This window comes from Micrasema longulum, unplaced genomic scaffold (genome assembly GCF_059751315.1).
Source record: "Micrasema longulum isolate JH-2025_06_02 unplaced genomic scaffold, ASM5975131v1 h1tg000559l, whole genome shotgun sequence".
Lineage (NCBI taxonomy): Eukaryota > Metazoa > Arthropoda > Insecta > Trichoptera > Brachycentridae > Micrasema > Micrasema longulum.
Genome location: NW_028277755.1, coordinates 518,001 through 534,248, shown reverse-complemented (window position 1 = coordinate 534,248; position 16,248 = coordinate 518,001). Strand labels below are relative to the sequence as shown.

The following is a 16,248-nucleotide window of genomic DNA, read 5'->3' as shown; positions in this document are numbered from 1 at the left end:
GATGGCGAATGTTACACAGTGTGTAAAGTGGCCACTCAAACCAGCCAATGACAGGGCATGGGCCCTGTAAATGCCTATACTTCTATATTCCCTTCTCTGAAATGTTCCCCATCTCGTGTTTTTTAAGTTTAATGGTATTAATCACTTTTTCTTTTTTGCACTATTTAATGTTAAATATTGTAATTAGGGCATTGCATCAGTATACCAATCACAGCGTATCGTGATCATTTCTGTTACATGTAGGTAAGATGATCGGCCTTCGGCTTCAGGTGCTAGTCTAGGGACTATGACCTCTTGCATAGTAGGCAAACGCGCTGACCACTACACTACGAGGCCGACGTTTACATTTCAATTTAAATTATGTACAAACAGTTAAATAAATATAGCGTTCTATCCTCTCTGCCAACCCCTACGGGAAAACGGCGTTATGGTTTGTTGTTGTTGTTGATGTTGTTGTTTTATTTATTTATTTATACTTTTACATTGTTTGTTTTCTTTTTTTTTAATACATAATAATAATTTTTAATACACAGCACTGGGGTGTCCCGTGCCGAAGGAAACATTTTACAAAATGTGAAACATGCCTTAAATTAGCTATTTAACAAAGTTAACATTATAATAACAATTAAAAAAACATAATAAACAATATTCCTTATAAAAAAAAGCTTTTATGAATAGATTAGTAGGTATAAAATAACTTTTAAATTTTGGCCACACGTTTTTGTGCATGATAAAACCCACGGTTATTTACAGAAGTGTATTATAAATAGTTCTGATTGATTCAAGTATCCTAACTTCAATGGAGATGACAACCTTCAATTATTAACTTCCTGTACTTTTAGGGCCTTACTCATAAACTCGGTACATAGTTACGCCTAAGCATAGTGGAAGAATAAGGATAGGAATACCATGCTTATTCTATCACTATGATAAGGATAGTATTCCCATCCATATTTTACCACTATGCCTAGGCGTAACTTTATACGAGGACCACGATTATTTACGTATTTATTTTATTAGGTAAACAAACGTGGACTAAATTGTTGCGGTTATTCATTGGTTTGTTTCGATCATATTATGATGTCGAGATGACAAGTAGGTAGAACATACCGAGGTAGATACAGATAGTACAGAAGTTTAGTATACCGTCTCGATATATATAGACGAAGATAGCGTTCATAATTGAGGCCCAGGGCCGCGATTATGAACGGCTGTCTTCATCGGTATATACTGAGACGGTATAAACTAATATCGATATTTATGTACGAAAGCCTGTATATTTTTATGTAAATTTAAAGTATCTTCATTGGTAACGGGTAATTGAATATGTTTAGAAAAAAATTGTAAACATATTGCATTTTTCATACAGAAAACTTAATTTTATTTTGTAGATAAAATTGAAGATAAATTTTAACTTCCAATCAGAATAAGTACCCTAGTTTAAAAGTAATGCCCTTGCTGTCACGCTTGGAATATATTACATGGCTCGATGATTTGGGGACCGTGTGAGTTGAAGTACTCTCTTATGGTGGAGAGGGTTCAGAAGAAATTTCTTCGGTTTCTCTACATGAGGGAGTGCGGATATTATCCATGGCTTTATCCCACTGAGTTCCTCCAGGGTATGCTTGGTTACAGCAGTTTGAAGACTAGAAGGAATGTGTATTTAACAACGCACTTCTTTCGATTGTTGCGCGGTATTATTGACAACCCTGAAATTATGCGTTCCTGATAATTACCTTAGACAGCGTCAACATAGACTGTTTCACATTCCAATATACAGGACCAATGGCCAATGGTTATGCCTGTTGGAAGGGTTATCTCTATGTTGAACAATATCACTTTGGACATTGACATTTTTCACGTCTCTGAGGGAGTTTTGCGTTACAAGATTTTCTTACTTTTTTAACATATTATTCTTTGGATATTATGAATACTAATGTGTTTTTTTTATATATACCTAATTTTACCTAATTATTTTGATTTTTTCTATATGTATGAATTAAGATATTTTATTTTGTAATGTACATATACATGAATAAATTAATGATAAATGATAAATACATAATTTATAAGAACTAATGAAAAATGACAATCTATCATATTTTTTATATAAAATACTTATAATACATTTATCTACTTTTAACTCAGCGTAAGTCCCTCTCCAAGTGCAAGAAATTGTCTCATTTTTGAAAAGGAACAGCATTTAAATAACAAAATACGTAACTTATATATAATGTAATAAAAACTGTAATAAATGTAACTTAATTGTATGTAATATACATACACATTTGGCACTTCTGCGGATGTTGGGCCACCGGGAGCTGACAGTAGCTTGTTACTTGACCTAATGTCTGCACAGTAGTTAAGTATGTGAGCTGTACTAATAATATTTTTTTTTTTCTTACTATCATGTATGTATATTTATATCTGTGTGGATTTAAGTATGAATATGTATTATTTTATATGTATTTTATATATATTTGTTAGACACCATAAGTATAATATATTAAATCATGCAAATGAATGCCTCGACACGGGTTGTGCCTAGTGAGGTATTCATATATTTTTTTAAAGTGTTGTATAAAAGGTGAAATAAAAAAAATAAAAAAATATTAAATTACATGAATAAATTTATTATAATAAACTCGTAATATATCGATCGTCCAGTTAGTCAAATATCTCCTAATTACATATTAGAAAATTAGAAAATAAATGTTTCAATGGTCACCTAGCATTGTTGATTTGTTAGTGATTTTTTTTATGTTTCATCATTATCAGATGTTTGACAAGATGTCCGCTATATTAGGACATTAATCCAGAAATGTTTTAAATTGACCCACGCACTATCACCATTTATTTATGTACACCAGGCGTTTAGTGTACCAATACAGTGCCCTATGCACCATCATGATGCTAATTTGTATTCTAATATTTTTGTAATGCTCAACTAAAGAGCCGCGGTTTACCGACCACTGCTTTATATTATACTAGCTGACCCGACAGACGTTGTCCTGCCCGAACGTCGGCTTGCCTTGAAAAAAGACTTTTCATTGATAAGTAGGTACCTAGATACTTGTATGTGATTAAATTCCAAAACTAAAAATTGACAATATTAAAAAAATATTGAATTTAAGTAGGTACTTGTTTATGGTTGAATTCCAAAACATAAAATAAATATTTTTTCTAATATGGCATTCTTTTTGCAAACGTCAAACTCCGGTCTTTTCACCAACAAAGGAGTGTACTTATGTAGGAAAACGGTTTTTAAAAATGTATTGAATTTAAGGTTATTTTAGTTTTACCAAAAATCCAATAAATATAAATAAATGGGTAGAAATTATAAGGAATTTAAGGAATGAATCTGATTAAGATCCTCAAAAAACAAATGCTTATCGTAAACATTCAAAAACAAACTTTTTTTATACACAAAAAGACAACATCTTTCAATTTTTTTTAAATGCATTCTCCTCGAATGCAACCCTGGTGGATCGATGAATAAAAAATTTATGCTCCTAACTTTTTTTTTTACATTTTCGATTGAAGATTTTAATATCCACGAATACGCACAGCGCGAAGATCTATATTTCTCTGAAAACCGCACGTAAATCGGTTAAGCCGTTTAGGAGGAGTACGGTGACATCACATGTAATACGAGGTGAGTTAACTTACAAGTACGAGTATACATTAAAGATTTCCTCTCAAAGTACACTGTCCTTAGCATTTATTACATCACTGCATCCCCCTGCTGAAGTCAAAGGCCAGTGCACCCAGAATCATACAACGACCCCTACTCTTGCTTCTCCACCCTCAAAGAATACTAAATAACACGATCAAAATTAAGCCACCACATCCAAAAGGGTACGAACCCACCACACTAAATATTCCAAACGAGCTGAACGAAAGTCACCTTTTTTATTATTCCCCACTGACTGGTATAGTTTTCACATTTTATGATAATATGTTATATCATCACCGTTCCCTTTTTTGTACCTAGTGGTCCATAGGGCACTGCATTGGTACACCAATCGCAGCGTATCTCGATCATTTGTTGCGTTAAAGCAAGATGATCGGTTTGACTAAATAAAAACATTTGAATGATAACTGCGTTAATTACTTAAACATATATTTTTTTTATTTGTCGTAAACGCAACGTATACTATTTTACTTTTTCTTGTTATTTAAATAACAACCTTTTTTATGTTTTTTTTTTATTTGAAAGCCAACAGACAATTATCAAATAATCGTATAAAAATCATTATGAAAAAGTCTGGCCTACAAAAGATACCACCGTTATATAAGTTTTATTAAGATATTTTTACAAATCGGGAATAACGTTAAAAATATATTAAATAATTAGAGCGAAATTTCACGATTCTTATGATATAAATATCAATGCATAAAAAACAAGTTTTATTCTTAATTTTCGGATTTTAAAACGAATACAGACAAAACGAATGTTGTCGTCGCGTCACTTTAACGTCATGCCCGCTGAGTGCGCTTCTTACAAACATTGCTTAAAAGTATGGCGCGGTTTCGTAATACGTGCAGTTTGTCGTCTCATAAGGTACGAAGCGCTTTGATTTCAGATAATTTCAAAAATGCGTCCCAAAAAAAAATCTATTACCTTTATTTACTTATTTAAAAAATCGTTAAAGACCATATTATTTATGAAAGGGGTGTTTATTTCTCTGCGAAATTATAGTATCTTTGAAGATAATTTCATCATCTTGCGTTCTCGTGTATTTTTTATTGCACTTAACGAATACAAAACAAATAGCGCTTAATATTAAAACGTTTTATTTTGGAGATAAAGGACGCTATTTTTGGGTTTAGATAAAAAAAAAAATTTTTGGGTAGGGTGTGGAGTTTTTGCTTTGACTATCTATTCTTTGTTGGTGCATTTTTTTTCCATTTAAATTCTTGTATCTATATATACGTATGTAGTTAAACCAGTGTGTGTCGAGTTCAAGAACCCAGTGGCGTAGTGGGGTGGGGCCGTGGGGGGAGGGCCGGGTCAGTGGGTCGCCTTACCCCGCACCTCGCGGCGGGTGCCCGCGCCGCCTTTGGCCGGGACCTGTATCGACCAATAGCGGATGCTGGGAGCGATTTTATGCCGAGGAAACAGTGGCGGCTCGTCAGACGTGGATGACAAAAACGTATCTGATGTTTTTTTTTACATTTTTTAATTACTGTATCTTGTAAATGACCAAAAAAGAGGAGAAACACGTTTAAGAAAGAATGGTTCTGATATATTATTCATTCGTATTGTCATTGAATGTATTTGTAATTATAAATAATGTTTAACAATGTTTTGAGTATGTCCAAATGTGTGCAGACAGGCTGGATTTCCTCCCTGGGGAGTTATTCCGATTTAAATTTGTTGCAACAGAAATGGAAAACATTTTTGATAAGGGAATATGAAAGTCTAGGCATTCACAGGGCTTACGACCTGTCATTGGCTGGTTTGAGTGGCCTCTTTATACACTGTGTAACATTCACCATTCTGCCCGTGTTTCAACCTCCACAGTTCTTCAACTCTTCCATCTGTCTACTTTTGTGAAGTAAAGGAGCTGAAACCTTTATCATGTGATTGAGACCAAATCACCTACTAGGCAACGCCTGAAAACAATTTTCCAATTTTTAAACTTCTTCTTCTACCAGTTAGTGGATTCAACAATGTTTTGACTATGTCCTAATGTTTGCAAATGTGGATGTTTAAACATGGGCAAATGGTGAATGTTACACAGTGTGTTAAGTGGCCACTCAAACCCGTCAACTGCAGGTCATAAGCCCTGTGATTGCCTAGAATTGCATATTACCTTCTCAAAAATGTTTTCCCTCTATTTATTCAGATAAACAAATATAATTATACTACTAAATACAATTTTTATATCAATTTAATACATATATTTACATTATCGTTTCCCATTACGTAAAAGAAAAAACAATTCTTGTGTACATAATGGGGAGTGACATCTTACAATAATTTGAATATTTTAAGTTTAATTATTTATATTTTTAGGGTAACATTTAAATTGCAAAAAAAATAAATGGTGTTTTTAATCGGTGCTACACAAAAAATAATTATGCAATAATTTAGATTTTAAATGTTCGAACTTAGCACACGACAAAGGTCTTAAGGAGTTGAACCATAGTTCATTATGTAATTGTTAGTAAACATATAAATACAGGTCAATATTTATTATTTTGATTGTATTTTCTTGCTTTTTTCAATTCATTTCAATACGTTTACTCATACATTTATTTAAAAATAACATAAACATTATAAACTAAAATTCAAGACGTACATATTATAAAAAGAAAAAATACATGAAAGAGACTCTTGTCAAAGTAGTAGGAGAATCCTGCTCCGGAAAACCCTTTCGGATACGTGGAACCGATCAACATCCAGAGCGATGTTGTCAGCATAGCGGTAGCCCTCCCAACAGGCATAACCATCGGCAGGTTGGTTCTGAATATCGGAATATGAAACAATGTATGCTGACGTCGTCTTAGGCAATTATGAGGAACATACAAACTCATGCTCATCATAATCTCAGAATTATCGATCATACCGCGCAACAATCGATAAAAATGTGTAGTCAAATACATATTCCTTCTAGTCTCTAAACTGTTGTAGCCACCATACCCTGGAGAAACTTGGTCGGGTAGAGCCAAGGATAATATACGCACTCTCTCATGTAGAGATATCTAAGAAACTTTTTTTTTATTTGCTCTCTCTTCAGTTCATGTGGCCCCCAAATCATCGAGCCACTCTCGAATCTACGTCGCACTAAGGAGTTGTAAAGAGTTCTCAGTACGCGGGTATTTTCAAAAACCCTGGCAGTACGCAGAACAAATCCTAACATCTTCAATGCATTACCACTGATTGTCTCTATGTGTTCATGAAATGTCAGGGTGCTCACAAATCTAACACCCAGATCCTTAATATTCGATGTTCGTATTTCTGTATTGATTCAGATGAGATTCTGATTGAATTATTTCACCTACATACTGAACAACGCCTGAAAAACTAGCCACTGGCATGTCACAAGCCGTAAAAATTATTTTCAATAATGGTGTATTTAAAATTAAACTCAACTTTTGCCGGCCAGTGATTAATTATATATATCTATATATATATGGGTGTTTAATTAAAAATAAGATTATTTTGAGTAAAAAATCATAGTAAAAGTCATTTAAAATAAAACAATTAAAAGCAATATAAAAAAGATAGAATAGAAGAATTTGAAGTATGTAATATTGATGTTTTTTGTTGATATTTTTGATTATGATAAAATTATAAATAAACTTATCTATGAAATTTCTTGGTTTGGTTTTACTTTACCCAATTTCGGTCCAAAAACTCCCAAAAATGAACTGTTTAGCAAACTAGTTGTAAATATGTATGTTTCTGTCCCCTGTCAAAACACTTATTCGATCTTATCTCCAAAATATGTTAAGAATAGTATAAAAACTGTCAATGTTGTAAATAATTCACCAGTCTTGAAGATGCCCACTTAGGCGAAAGCGCTCGTTGGTCAAAATAATAAAAAGTAAAACTAAACCAAGAAGTTTCATTGATAAGTTTATTTATAATTTTATCATAATCATTAAGTATGTAAGTCAATAAAAATATCAAAAGTACCGTATTTCAAAAAAGTAGCTATTGAAAATAACCCTAAAAGTTTGAAACCAAACGTAATATTACGCGTATAAAGTTAACGACAGCCATTTTTTCTCACTATTAATATGGCCGAAAGATTTACTGCTTGATATATTTGTAATTTGTACTCTGGTACGTATTTTTAAGAGATCTTTGTTCTGTATTTTCGTGGTAATGATAAATATCTATTAAACGCGTATGTGCGAAATGTCTTTAATAGTCATAAAACGAACCCCATCTGAATTCAACTCATTAGACTAAAAACGCCATAAAATCGACTAAGCGCCAAAAAACAATAAAAAGGGATAATTTTGTCGTAGTTTTTGCATCCGCCCCTGAAGTCACGTGACAGTCCCGCCCCCAGCATCCAACGCGCACGCGCACCTCCTCTCCCTCGCATCTCCCGCTAGGCGTCGCTTTCCCGGCGTCGAGACGATCGAGCGTCGATCCTTCCCCAACTAGCTCGTCATCATCAGCGTCCAGGTACCGTCCCGGTAACGCCTTTGTGTTGGTCGTGTCGATTGTGACGCAATAGCGTCGCCACACACACGTCATCTCGTTTCCCGAACGCGGGAACAATCAGTGTTAGAATCATCCCGTGATCGCGCCCAAATAGTCCATTTCGCTTATTACTTTCCAATCGGGAGTGGTTGCAATACAAACCCCTCGCAACTATCGCTTTGTTAACTGTTAACGCGCAATTATTTTTATTTAGTCAGCTTTCTTTTTAAATCGTGTATATTTTATATGTCATCTTATTTATTTAATTTCAGCTCAATATTTAATAATATGTAATCGAACAACGAAATTTATCCAAAGAATTACGTCCTAATTAAAAAGTGACAATAAAATTAGTGCATAGAACAGTGTCCATTATTTTACTGACCATGACTGGCGGAGTCAGGTGTTAACCCGTTCCCGAGACTAAAGACATGGGTAAAGACAAGCACCCGGAGCTGGTGCAGGAGGTGAAGGTGGCCACGGTGGACGTGGAGGCCATCGACAACATGGCGACCCTGCCGGTGTCACAGCACCACCGCCAACAGCAGCAATCCTGCGACATCACCAGCGCCGAGAAAAACAACTCGGCCAACAAGGAGATGGAGCTTAAGGGCGTACAACCTAAACCATCCAAAAGGTTTACATTTCTTCCATTGACTTAAGAAAATCTAAGATACAAATAATTGCTTTGATGCAATAATACCTTAAATATAAATATTCGCTTTGAACAGGCCGGATTTCGTAACCATAACATAATATAACCAATATATAATAGTAGGTTTATAAATATTACAGATATTTTTCGTCAAATAATACTAGATTCGAAAATATTACGTCGAAATCTTCATTGTAAATCTGTATGTTAGTACTGGTTCAAATGCGTTATTTTTGATAAATAATGTTGCAGTAATTATGAAGTTTTATTTTAGTCATAATTTAGCTAAATAAAAAAAAAGTAAACATAAAATTAATACACATTTTAGAAGCTGCTCATTAAAAATAAAAAAAAACATTATATTATTTTATTTTTAAAGGAAATATTTGCGTTTTTATAATTTACAAAAAAACGAGTTGTAAGTAACTCACGCTTAGAAAATAGGAATCAAGCTGGGGTATGATGGGGTTTGAACCTTTTGAAGGCCTCTGAACCACTACATGTAAGTTCACGACACTTTTCAAGGAACTACAACCCGATTTAATCAATTTATGAAAATAAATAATTTTAGTTTTTATTACATTAACAATTTATTGTTTCCCACGTTAACCTTAAAATATATACTTTTTAATATTTCACTACTTGAACAGCAATAATAATTAACATCCTCCTTTATATCTGAGCCTAGCGGTACACACGATACTGATTTGGTAAAACAGTTACAAATGGTACATACCTTTATTAGATATAAGCACTTTAACTTTCTTACGACTCCTGGAAAAATGATTTTTTTGTCTTGAAAAATAATTTTAATATTTTTTTTTACTATTACCTCTTTTCGTTGACAAAAACAATATTTTCGACTTTATTTTATATTTAAGTTACATACCTCAATTTCAGGCGAACCTAGATTTTCATGAGTACAATTTTAGTGTAAATTAAGTTTTAAAAAATCCTCGTGTCTGTATTCTGACGAATTTATTGATTTTTCTTGGCTTCCTTTGTTTTTGTTGCGTGTTAGTAAATACGTCAAAAATCATGTTTGTGGAGAGTTCTATGCATAAAATAAAGAATAGTCCAGAAGGAGCGTAGAATCATATTTGAATACATCGGACTGTGTCCAATAATTCCCCCACTATGCCCTACTTTCGCCGCGTGCATTCGTTACGTCGCAGCGTAATGTTGCTTGATGGGAAAAAATCATAACACAAATGTAAGGTGAAAAAAAAGGAATCTGTTAATTTCTCTAAAATTTTATTGTGCACGCGGAAATATTGATTGACACAACAGAGTAGATAAGTAAAGGGTCATTTAATAAGAGTTATTGAATTAATGAACTTTAAACTTAAAATATAAAACAAATTTTATTTGACATAAAACGGATATTTTTATATCATGTTAAATAATATTTTATGTTTTGAAGATAATGTCGGTCAAATGTCCATCACAGAGTTGTTTAATCCGAGATCCAATTTTCATAAATTCTCTCATTTAATTAGCAAAGTAGGGTAAAAAAATTACTACCCTGGCAACACTACCAAAATTGCCATTTTGTTTCTTCGACAATCTGACAGATGGAAAAATAATTCAATTTTTAAGTAATGTATTTGTTACATACACATTCATTTGCTAATTACACATAAAATGTGATTGCATCCTGTTTCTTTAAGATCCCAGCAGTATTTCTACACTTTAAAAGGACACAACACGGCGTAGTTGAATTCAATACAGGAGTTGCGTACTGAGCTACGTCTACAAAGAAACTAATGGGTCAAAACGTAAACCTACTCATTTATGAGTAGTTGAGTCGCCTTCTGTTTGATGTGCGTATGCGGTTTCTGGACTATTCTTAATTCTATGGTTCTATTAATTTGTTTTGTGTTTTCTTAATATACGTAAATATAACCAATAAACTATTAAATATGTTGCTAATAAATCTACATATAATTTACGTAAAAAACAATTATTTCCTAATAACACGGACGAGTACACATCAAAATATCTTATAACATATATTTAAAACATATTCGTGCGTTCACCTATGTACTTACATAATTTAGTTTCACAATTCAATCAAATTACGAGTATATATTTCTCATAGTTTTTATTTAGTTTATGATTCTTTTTACTATCCATATAATCACGTACACAAAACAACATAATACTAGTTATATACTAATATGTTTTTATTCTTATCATTTTTAACACTAGCCTAAGTATGTAAAAAAATCAATAAAAAACTTTGTAAAGAAAACTTTAATTGCTAAATTTATAGTCGTTAATAATAGGTCCGCTGAAAATTATGAAATTCTTGACATCAATCGTTTCCGTTACTAACTGTTTTAAAACGAAGTTAATAACCAGCCAGTTTAAATTTTAGTTCGCGTATAATTTATTGTACCAATATTCTAATACATTATTTTTCATATTCGATATTTTTAACAAATAAATAAAATATCACTTATCTCGTAGCGGGAACAAATGTACGTATTTACGGATGAGCCATAAAATACTATTGTATAATATGTACCTAGGTACTATTTAGATATCATAGCTAGAAATGTCAGACATAATATTATGATAATTTACGAAAAGCAAAAAAGCATCTCCATGCTTTTTACTACTCTTAGGTGTATTTTCACTGGTCATATCACGATATTAAATCTATAGTGATAGCATGGTAGAACCTGCCCACACGACCACTTATGATCGTTATTTTTTTTCATACCTTTTCATTGTTGGTTTTCAGAACATCCCTCTTCATCATCATGAGTTTCATCTACGCCAAGCTTTTAGTAGTCATCTGCATTGCTTATGTCATCAGTGATGTCATCACGCACAACCTGCCCCTGTATTATTATGAAGGATTTTTCACCTACCTATATGGCATGAGCATATTGTTTTTGCTGTACGTCTTCTGCTTCCTGTTACAAGGTTAGTATCTTAGAAAAATGTGTACTTGTAGCTTTTAAAAGTAACGTTACAAGTTTTTGAAAAAAATAATATTTTACCTATAAACTGAGAAGGCACACCAGAGAAAAAAATCTTTTCTTTTCCTATCCCTTCACAATTTTCACGTAGTCAAAATATAATTACCTTAAAAACATTTTTCAAATACCGTACTTATCTTAGCGTGTTTTCATATTTTGACGATGACCTTTAGAAAGCACGTGCTGCAGCGGAAGCCCACCGAAGCCGAAACCACCTCCACCGGAAAAAAAACCGAAGAAAGAAAAGGAAAAGAAGACAAAGGAGCCGAAGGAGAAGGAAAAGGACGGCAAGAAAGATGGCAAGAAGGACAAAGACAAGGAGAAGGACAAAGATGCTGCTAAAGAAAAACCCGCTAAGGAATCCAAGAAGCAAAGCCAATTCCAGGTATGGATACCCGTACTGTGTGTACCTACCATCCACTTATATAGCCTGACCCATTTCCCTGAATTTTTAAGCAGGCGCTGAATAGGGCGCTGATGATGTTGGTACTCGTACTTTAATATTTTATAGAGTACTCGCCTTAGAATTCAGACACGGAACCTTATTTGTGTTAGTGTTGTAGTCGCAGCTTGTAAGTTTATACTTCGTCATGAGATGTTCCGTGTCGTGCCACACAACAGTCTACAGTTTTCAGTGCATGGAGACTTTCTTCTACATCTACCATATACGGTCATAATTTTCATTTCAACTATTTTTACAAGTTTCCATACACTGCAGGCTGTAAATTTCTTGCTAGTTTTTCACACAATCACATTTCTTTTAGCTTTTACAATAAGTATTGATGTTTTTATCAGCTTAATTTGAAAAAAAAAACTAGTTCTTTTCACGAAGAAAAATACTGCTTTTAGAAATATTTATTTAAATTCCCTTATTTGATTAATTAGTTTTTTATTTAATTCGCCTGTCAATGCGAAAAATCGGACACGTCGCCAATGTACGTATACTGTTTTGAAGATCCCTTAAGATTAAACCAAAACATCGATAGGTACGCATTGGCGAGTCCCCGATCCTCGTCGAGTAGTGCCTTGACCTTTCACTTACAAGCACAGGAATGCCTTTTAACTCTCAATGTGTTCTTTAGTGTACCTACTCCCTTACTTATAATTTGCGATTACATGCATGCAATTTTGGTTATCGGCCGCCATTCTTATTATTTGGGCAGGAGGTGTACCCTCGTAAGATGCGCGACATAGTGCGCGAACAGCAACTGCGCACGGCGCCACTTTGCGTTCCCGAACAGGTGAGGAGGAATTGGAATCATGGAAAATGTCGGAGAGGAATGGCTTTTTGTCCTTGTGCTTTATACATACTTCCCTCCCTTGCTGGGACTCGCCTGGAGCTGCGCTCGGCTTTGCTTGTTATATTGTCAGCTGTTGTAATACAGTATATTCTTGTCGGATACCTGACGCCGAGTGTTCACCAAAAAATATCGGTTGCTCATCTAAAATTGACCGTAACTGATCTTTTTTCCATTGAACTGTCCCTTCAAAATGGGAATATCTTTGTTTTGTCAATGGAATTTTAAATTATACGTATTTATTATTTAAATTATACATTATAAGTAGAAAACGGTGAATTTTGAATAAATAATTTAGTTTTGATGAATACGTGCTTCACCAAACGTGTCAGTCGCTGATTTAAGACATTGTTTCGACTAAGTTCTTCGAAATTGGATTTTACGTGTTTTTCTCGGAAAACTAACGTACAAAGCCGCTTTTCAAATTGGTTTAGCTGCACCTTTAAAATTAATCTGATTAGCTTTGGATTAGGAACCGAAAAACTTGGTAGATACTACTAGCCTTATAATGTGTACACGTGGGCAACAATGCAAGGCGCAAACCGTTAACTTTCTAAAATAACATTTACAGCGATGAAATAACCCGACAGTAAGCTCATGATTTCGATGAATACAGAATAAGTTCGCATTAGTCCGCGAGACTAAGAATGATGTAATTTTTTCGTTTGTTGGTATTTATGTTTTGCGCTGTGCGACAACGTCCACGGCTACACATTGTAATAAGCTCAGCGTAATGGTCTTCCGACTGTAGACAGGGCCGGCTCAATTCAATATTGACATGAAATGCGCAGAAATTTGACAGGGCATGCTATATCTCGATAACAACGTCACTAAAACAACATAATCCTCCAAACGTGTTCTTAACAGACTATGGATACCCGTTAATATCGTACATACCGACTTTTATGTAAATCATAACGGCCGAGGTCACTGCTTTGTTATGTAAACAGAATTATCTGGGGGTTCAGAGACTTTGTTACAGTGTTCGTATAAAAGGTTCTTTGTACCTACAATACCACTTACATAAGAAAGCAGAGTGACATGTCAATAAATTCATTGCGTCACAAAAATAATGTGGTGGCGTCACTTTTCCACACAAAAAAAAAATATCTTATCGAATTCAAACCATGAAATATTTTACAACTCTGTAATTATAATACATTTATATTATTCATGCATGTCCATCCAGTTTGATTTTAATTACGTGTCGATTTGTGGCCTCTTGGTTGCATGACGAACTCCAGATCAGATATTTTTATAACTCCATCTTAAATCATTCTCATTTTATCGTTATTATATTGAAAAATATCTTAAACACGTTTGGGTGTCATCCTAATTATATTATTAGTATAAATTTTTTCTATAAAAACAAATCCACATCGTACGATGACAACCAATTTTTTTTATATATAAGGACCAGTTGCATGCATAAGGTTGACTTGAAATAAATTTAACGTCAAACAACTGTTGCAAACAAAATAGGCAAAATAAGTTATCACTTGAATTCAGTCCATTTCGACGAAAACGCAACAATAATTATTTGGTATTTTTTTCACTTAACGTTTTGTGGTGTAGCTGGCTTTAATGTTACAATAGCGTGTTCTGATTTTACACGTACTAAAAGTAGTTTTAACTAATTTCATTTTTTAAATAAAGCCAGTTTTACACAATACACGGGTATTCTTATTTAAGGTGTCTTTGTTCCCCCTACCTTGGTATTTAAATAAATAATATTATTTTCTGTAGTCAGGCCCTGTATTGCTGTATATTTTGCTTTTTTTCGATGCCCACATTATTAGCAGAGTGCAAGCTGTTTAGTGCACCGTTTGGTCTGCACGTGCATGTTTTCACTGTCATAATACTTAGAAACAAGAATATTTCCCTTCATGTCGACTGTGTTTAGGACAAAGGCTTCAAACCACAATGAGGAATTCCAGCCCAACCCGGAATTAAATTTTAAAAATGTTTTCGTGTACACGTGAATATTAAAAAAAATTGGAGTAGGATGAAATATCCCAAAAACGCACGCAAAAATAAATAAAAAATGTTAAAAATAGTAAATAATGACGTCACTCCTTATATCTACGTGTAGTATTTCCGGTTTCCGCTTTAAAGCTCCCGCATCTTGTAAGGAACGTTTTGACCATAGAAAAAAAGAGTATAATTTCACATTTCAACCAGAGATTATGTCAACTTTCTAGGTTTTTCTAAATCGAAACGTTCGTAAAAACAACCATAACATAGAAATGAGCAAATTACGATCAACTAAATGAAATCAAAGCAATATTCCATAGATTCTTGTCAGGTCAGTGAAAGTAAGAACGCCAACCGTTTCATGACGTCACTACTGAAAAGTGACACACTGATTACAGTCATTTGGCACGGTATTTGATAAATGCAACTTTTAAAAAATCATATGTTTGTAAATAACGCACAAAAAATATACATAAACATGTATTTTTGCTTAGTTAAATAGTACGCTAATAGAAAAAATTAAATTAGAAAATAGTGGAATTCCTTATTTCGGTCAAATTTGTTTTATCAGTTTGAATGTTTTTTAAACCAATTACGCGGGTCTTATACGCATTCTGGCAAAAAGGTTGCGTCAATAGGTGTTTGCGGCTTATTTTTTTTACTAAAATATGTATAAAGACTACCTACGATAATTGGTTGAAAGGACGCTTTTGACGCGTTGAAAAATGTATTTTGATTTATTTTATTTATTAATTTACACGCCCTACGGGCTTTTACATTTATTAGAAATACATTCAAGTGCAGCAGTGAAACATAAGTATGTCCATTAAGTTAAAATTAAAAATAACACAAGAAAAACTAAAAGATACAATAATAAGGAAAAATAAAGAAATGTACCAACATAGGTATATGGTTATATAGAAAAATATTTAATAAATTTACATATAAAAACATACACACATACATACGCATGCATATGCATACATACACACATATACATACACATATATGCATATACATTTACATACACATAAGTATATACATTATTATAGAGATACATGAGAAAAAAAAGTATATAAAGAACAATATTAAGAAATTTTATACAGATTAATTTATAAACTTTTGAATACTTAACCTATAATTATATAAAGACAGACGAAATGA

At 33.2% G+C, this 16,248-nt stretch overlaps 1 protein-coding gene across 13 annotated transcripts in view; it reads left to right on the top strand.

Moving 5' to 3' along the window:
• Positions 1-16,248, top strand: part of OtopLa (proton channel otopetrin-like a) — a 127,056-nt gene that overhangs the window by 93,525 nt on the left and 17,283 nt on the right. For 4 of the 13 annotated variants that reach the window (XM_088228062.1, XM_088228054.1, XM_088228052.1 and 1 more), the window contains exons 4-6: positions 11,572-11,756; positions 11,986-12,197; positions 12,976-13,053. In XM_088228062.1, coding sequence (XP_088084188.1) covers positions 11,572-11,756; positions 11,986-12,197; positions 12,976-13,053 — 475 coding nt within the window. Of the gene's footprint in view, positions 1-8,069; positions 8,805-11,571; positions 11,757-11,985; positions 12,198-12,975; positions 13,054-16,248 lie in introns of those variants that run through there. The other 9 variants (XM_088228063.1, XM_088228055.1, XM_088228056.1 and 6 more) reach the window with 7 other exon arrangements.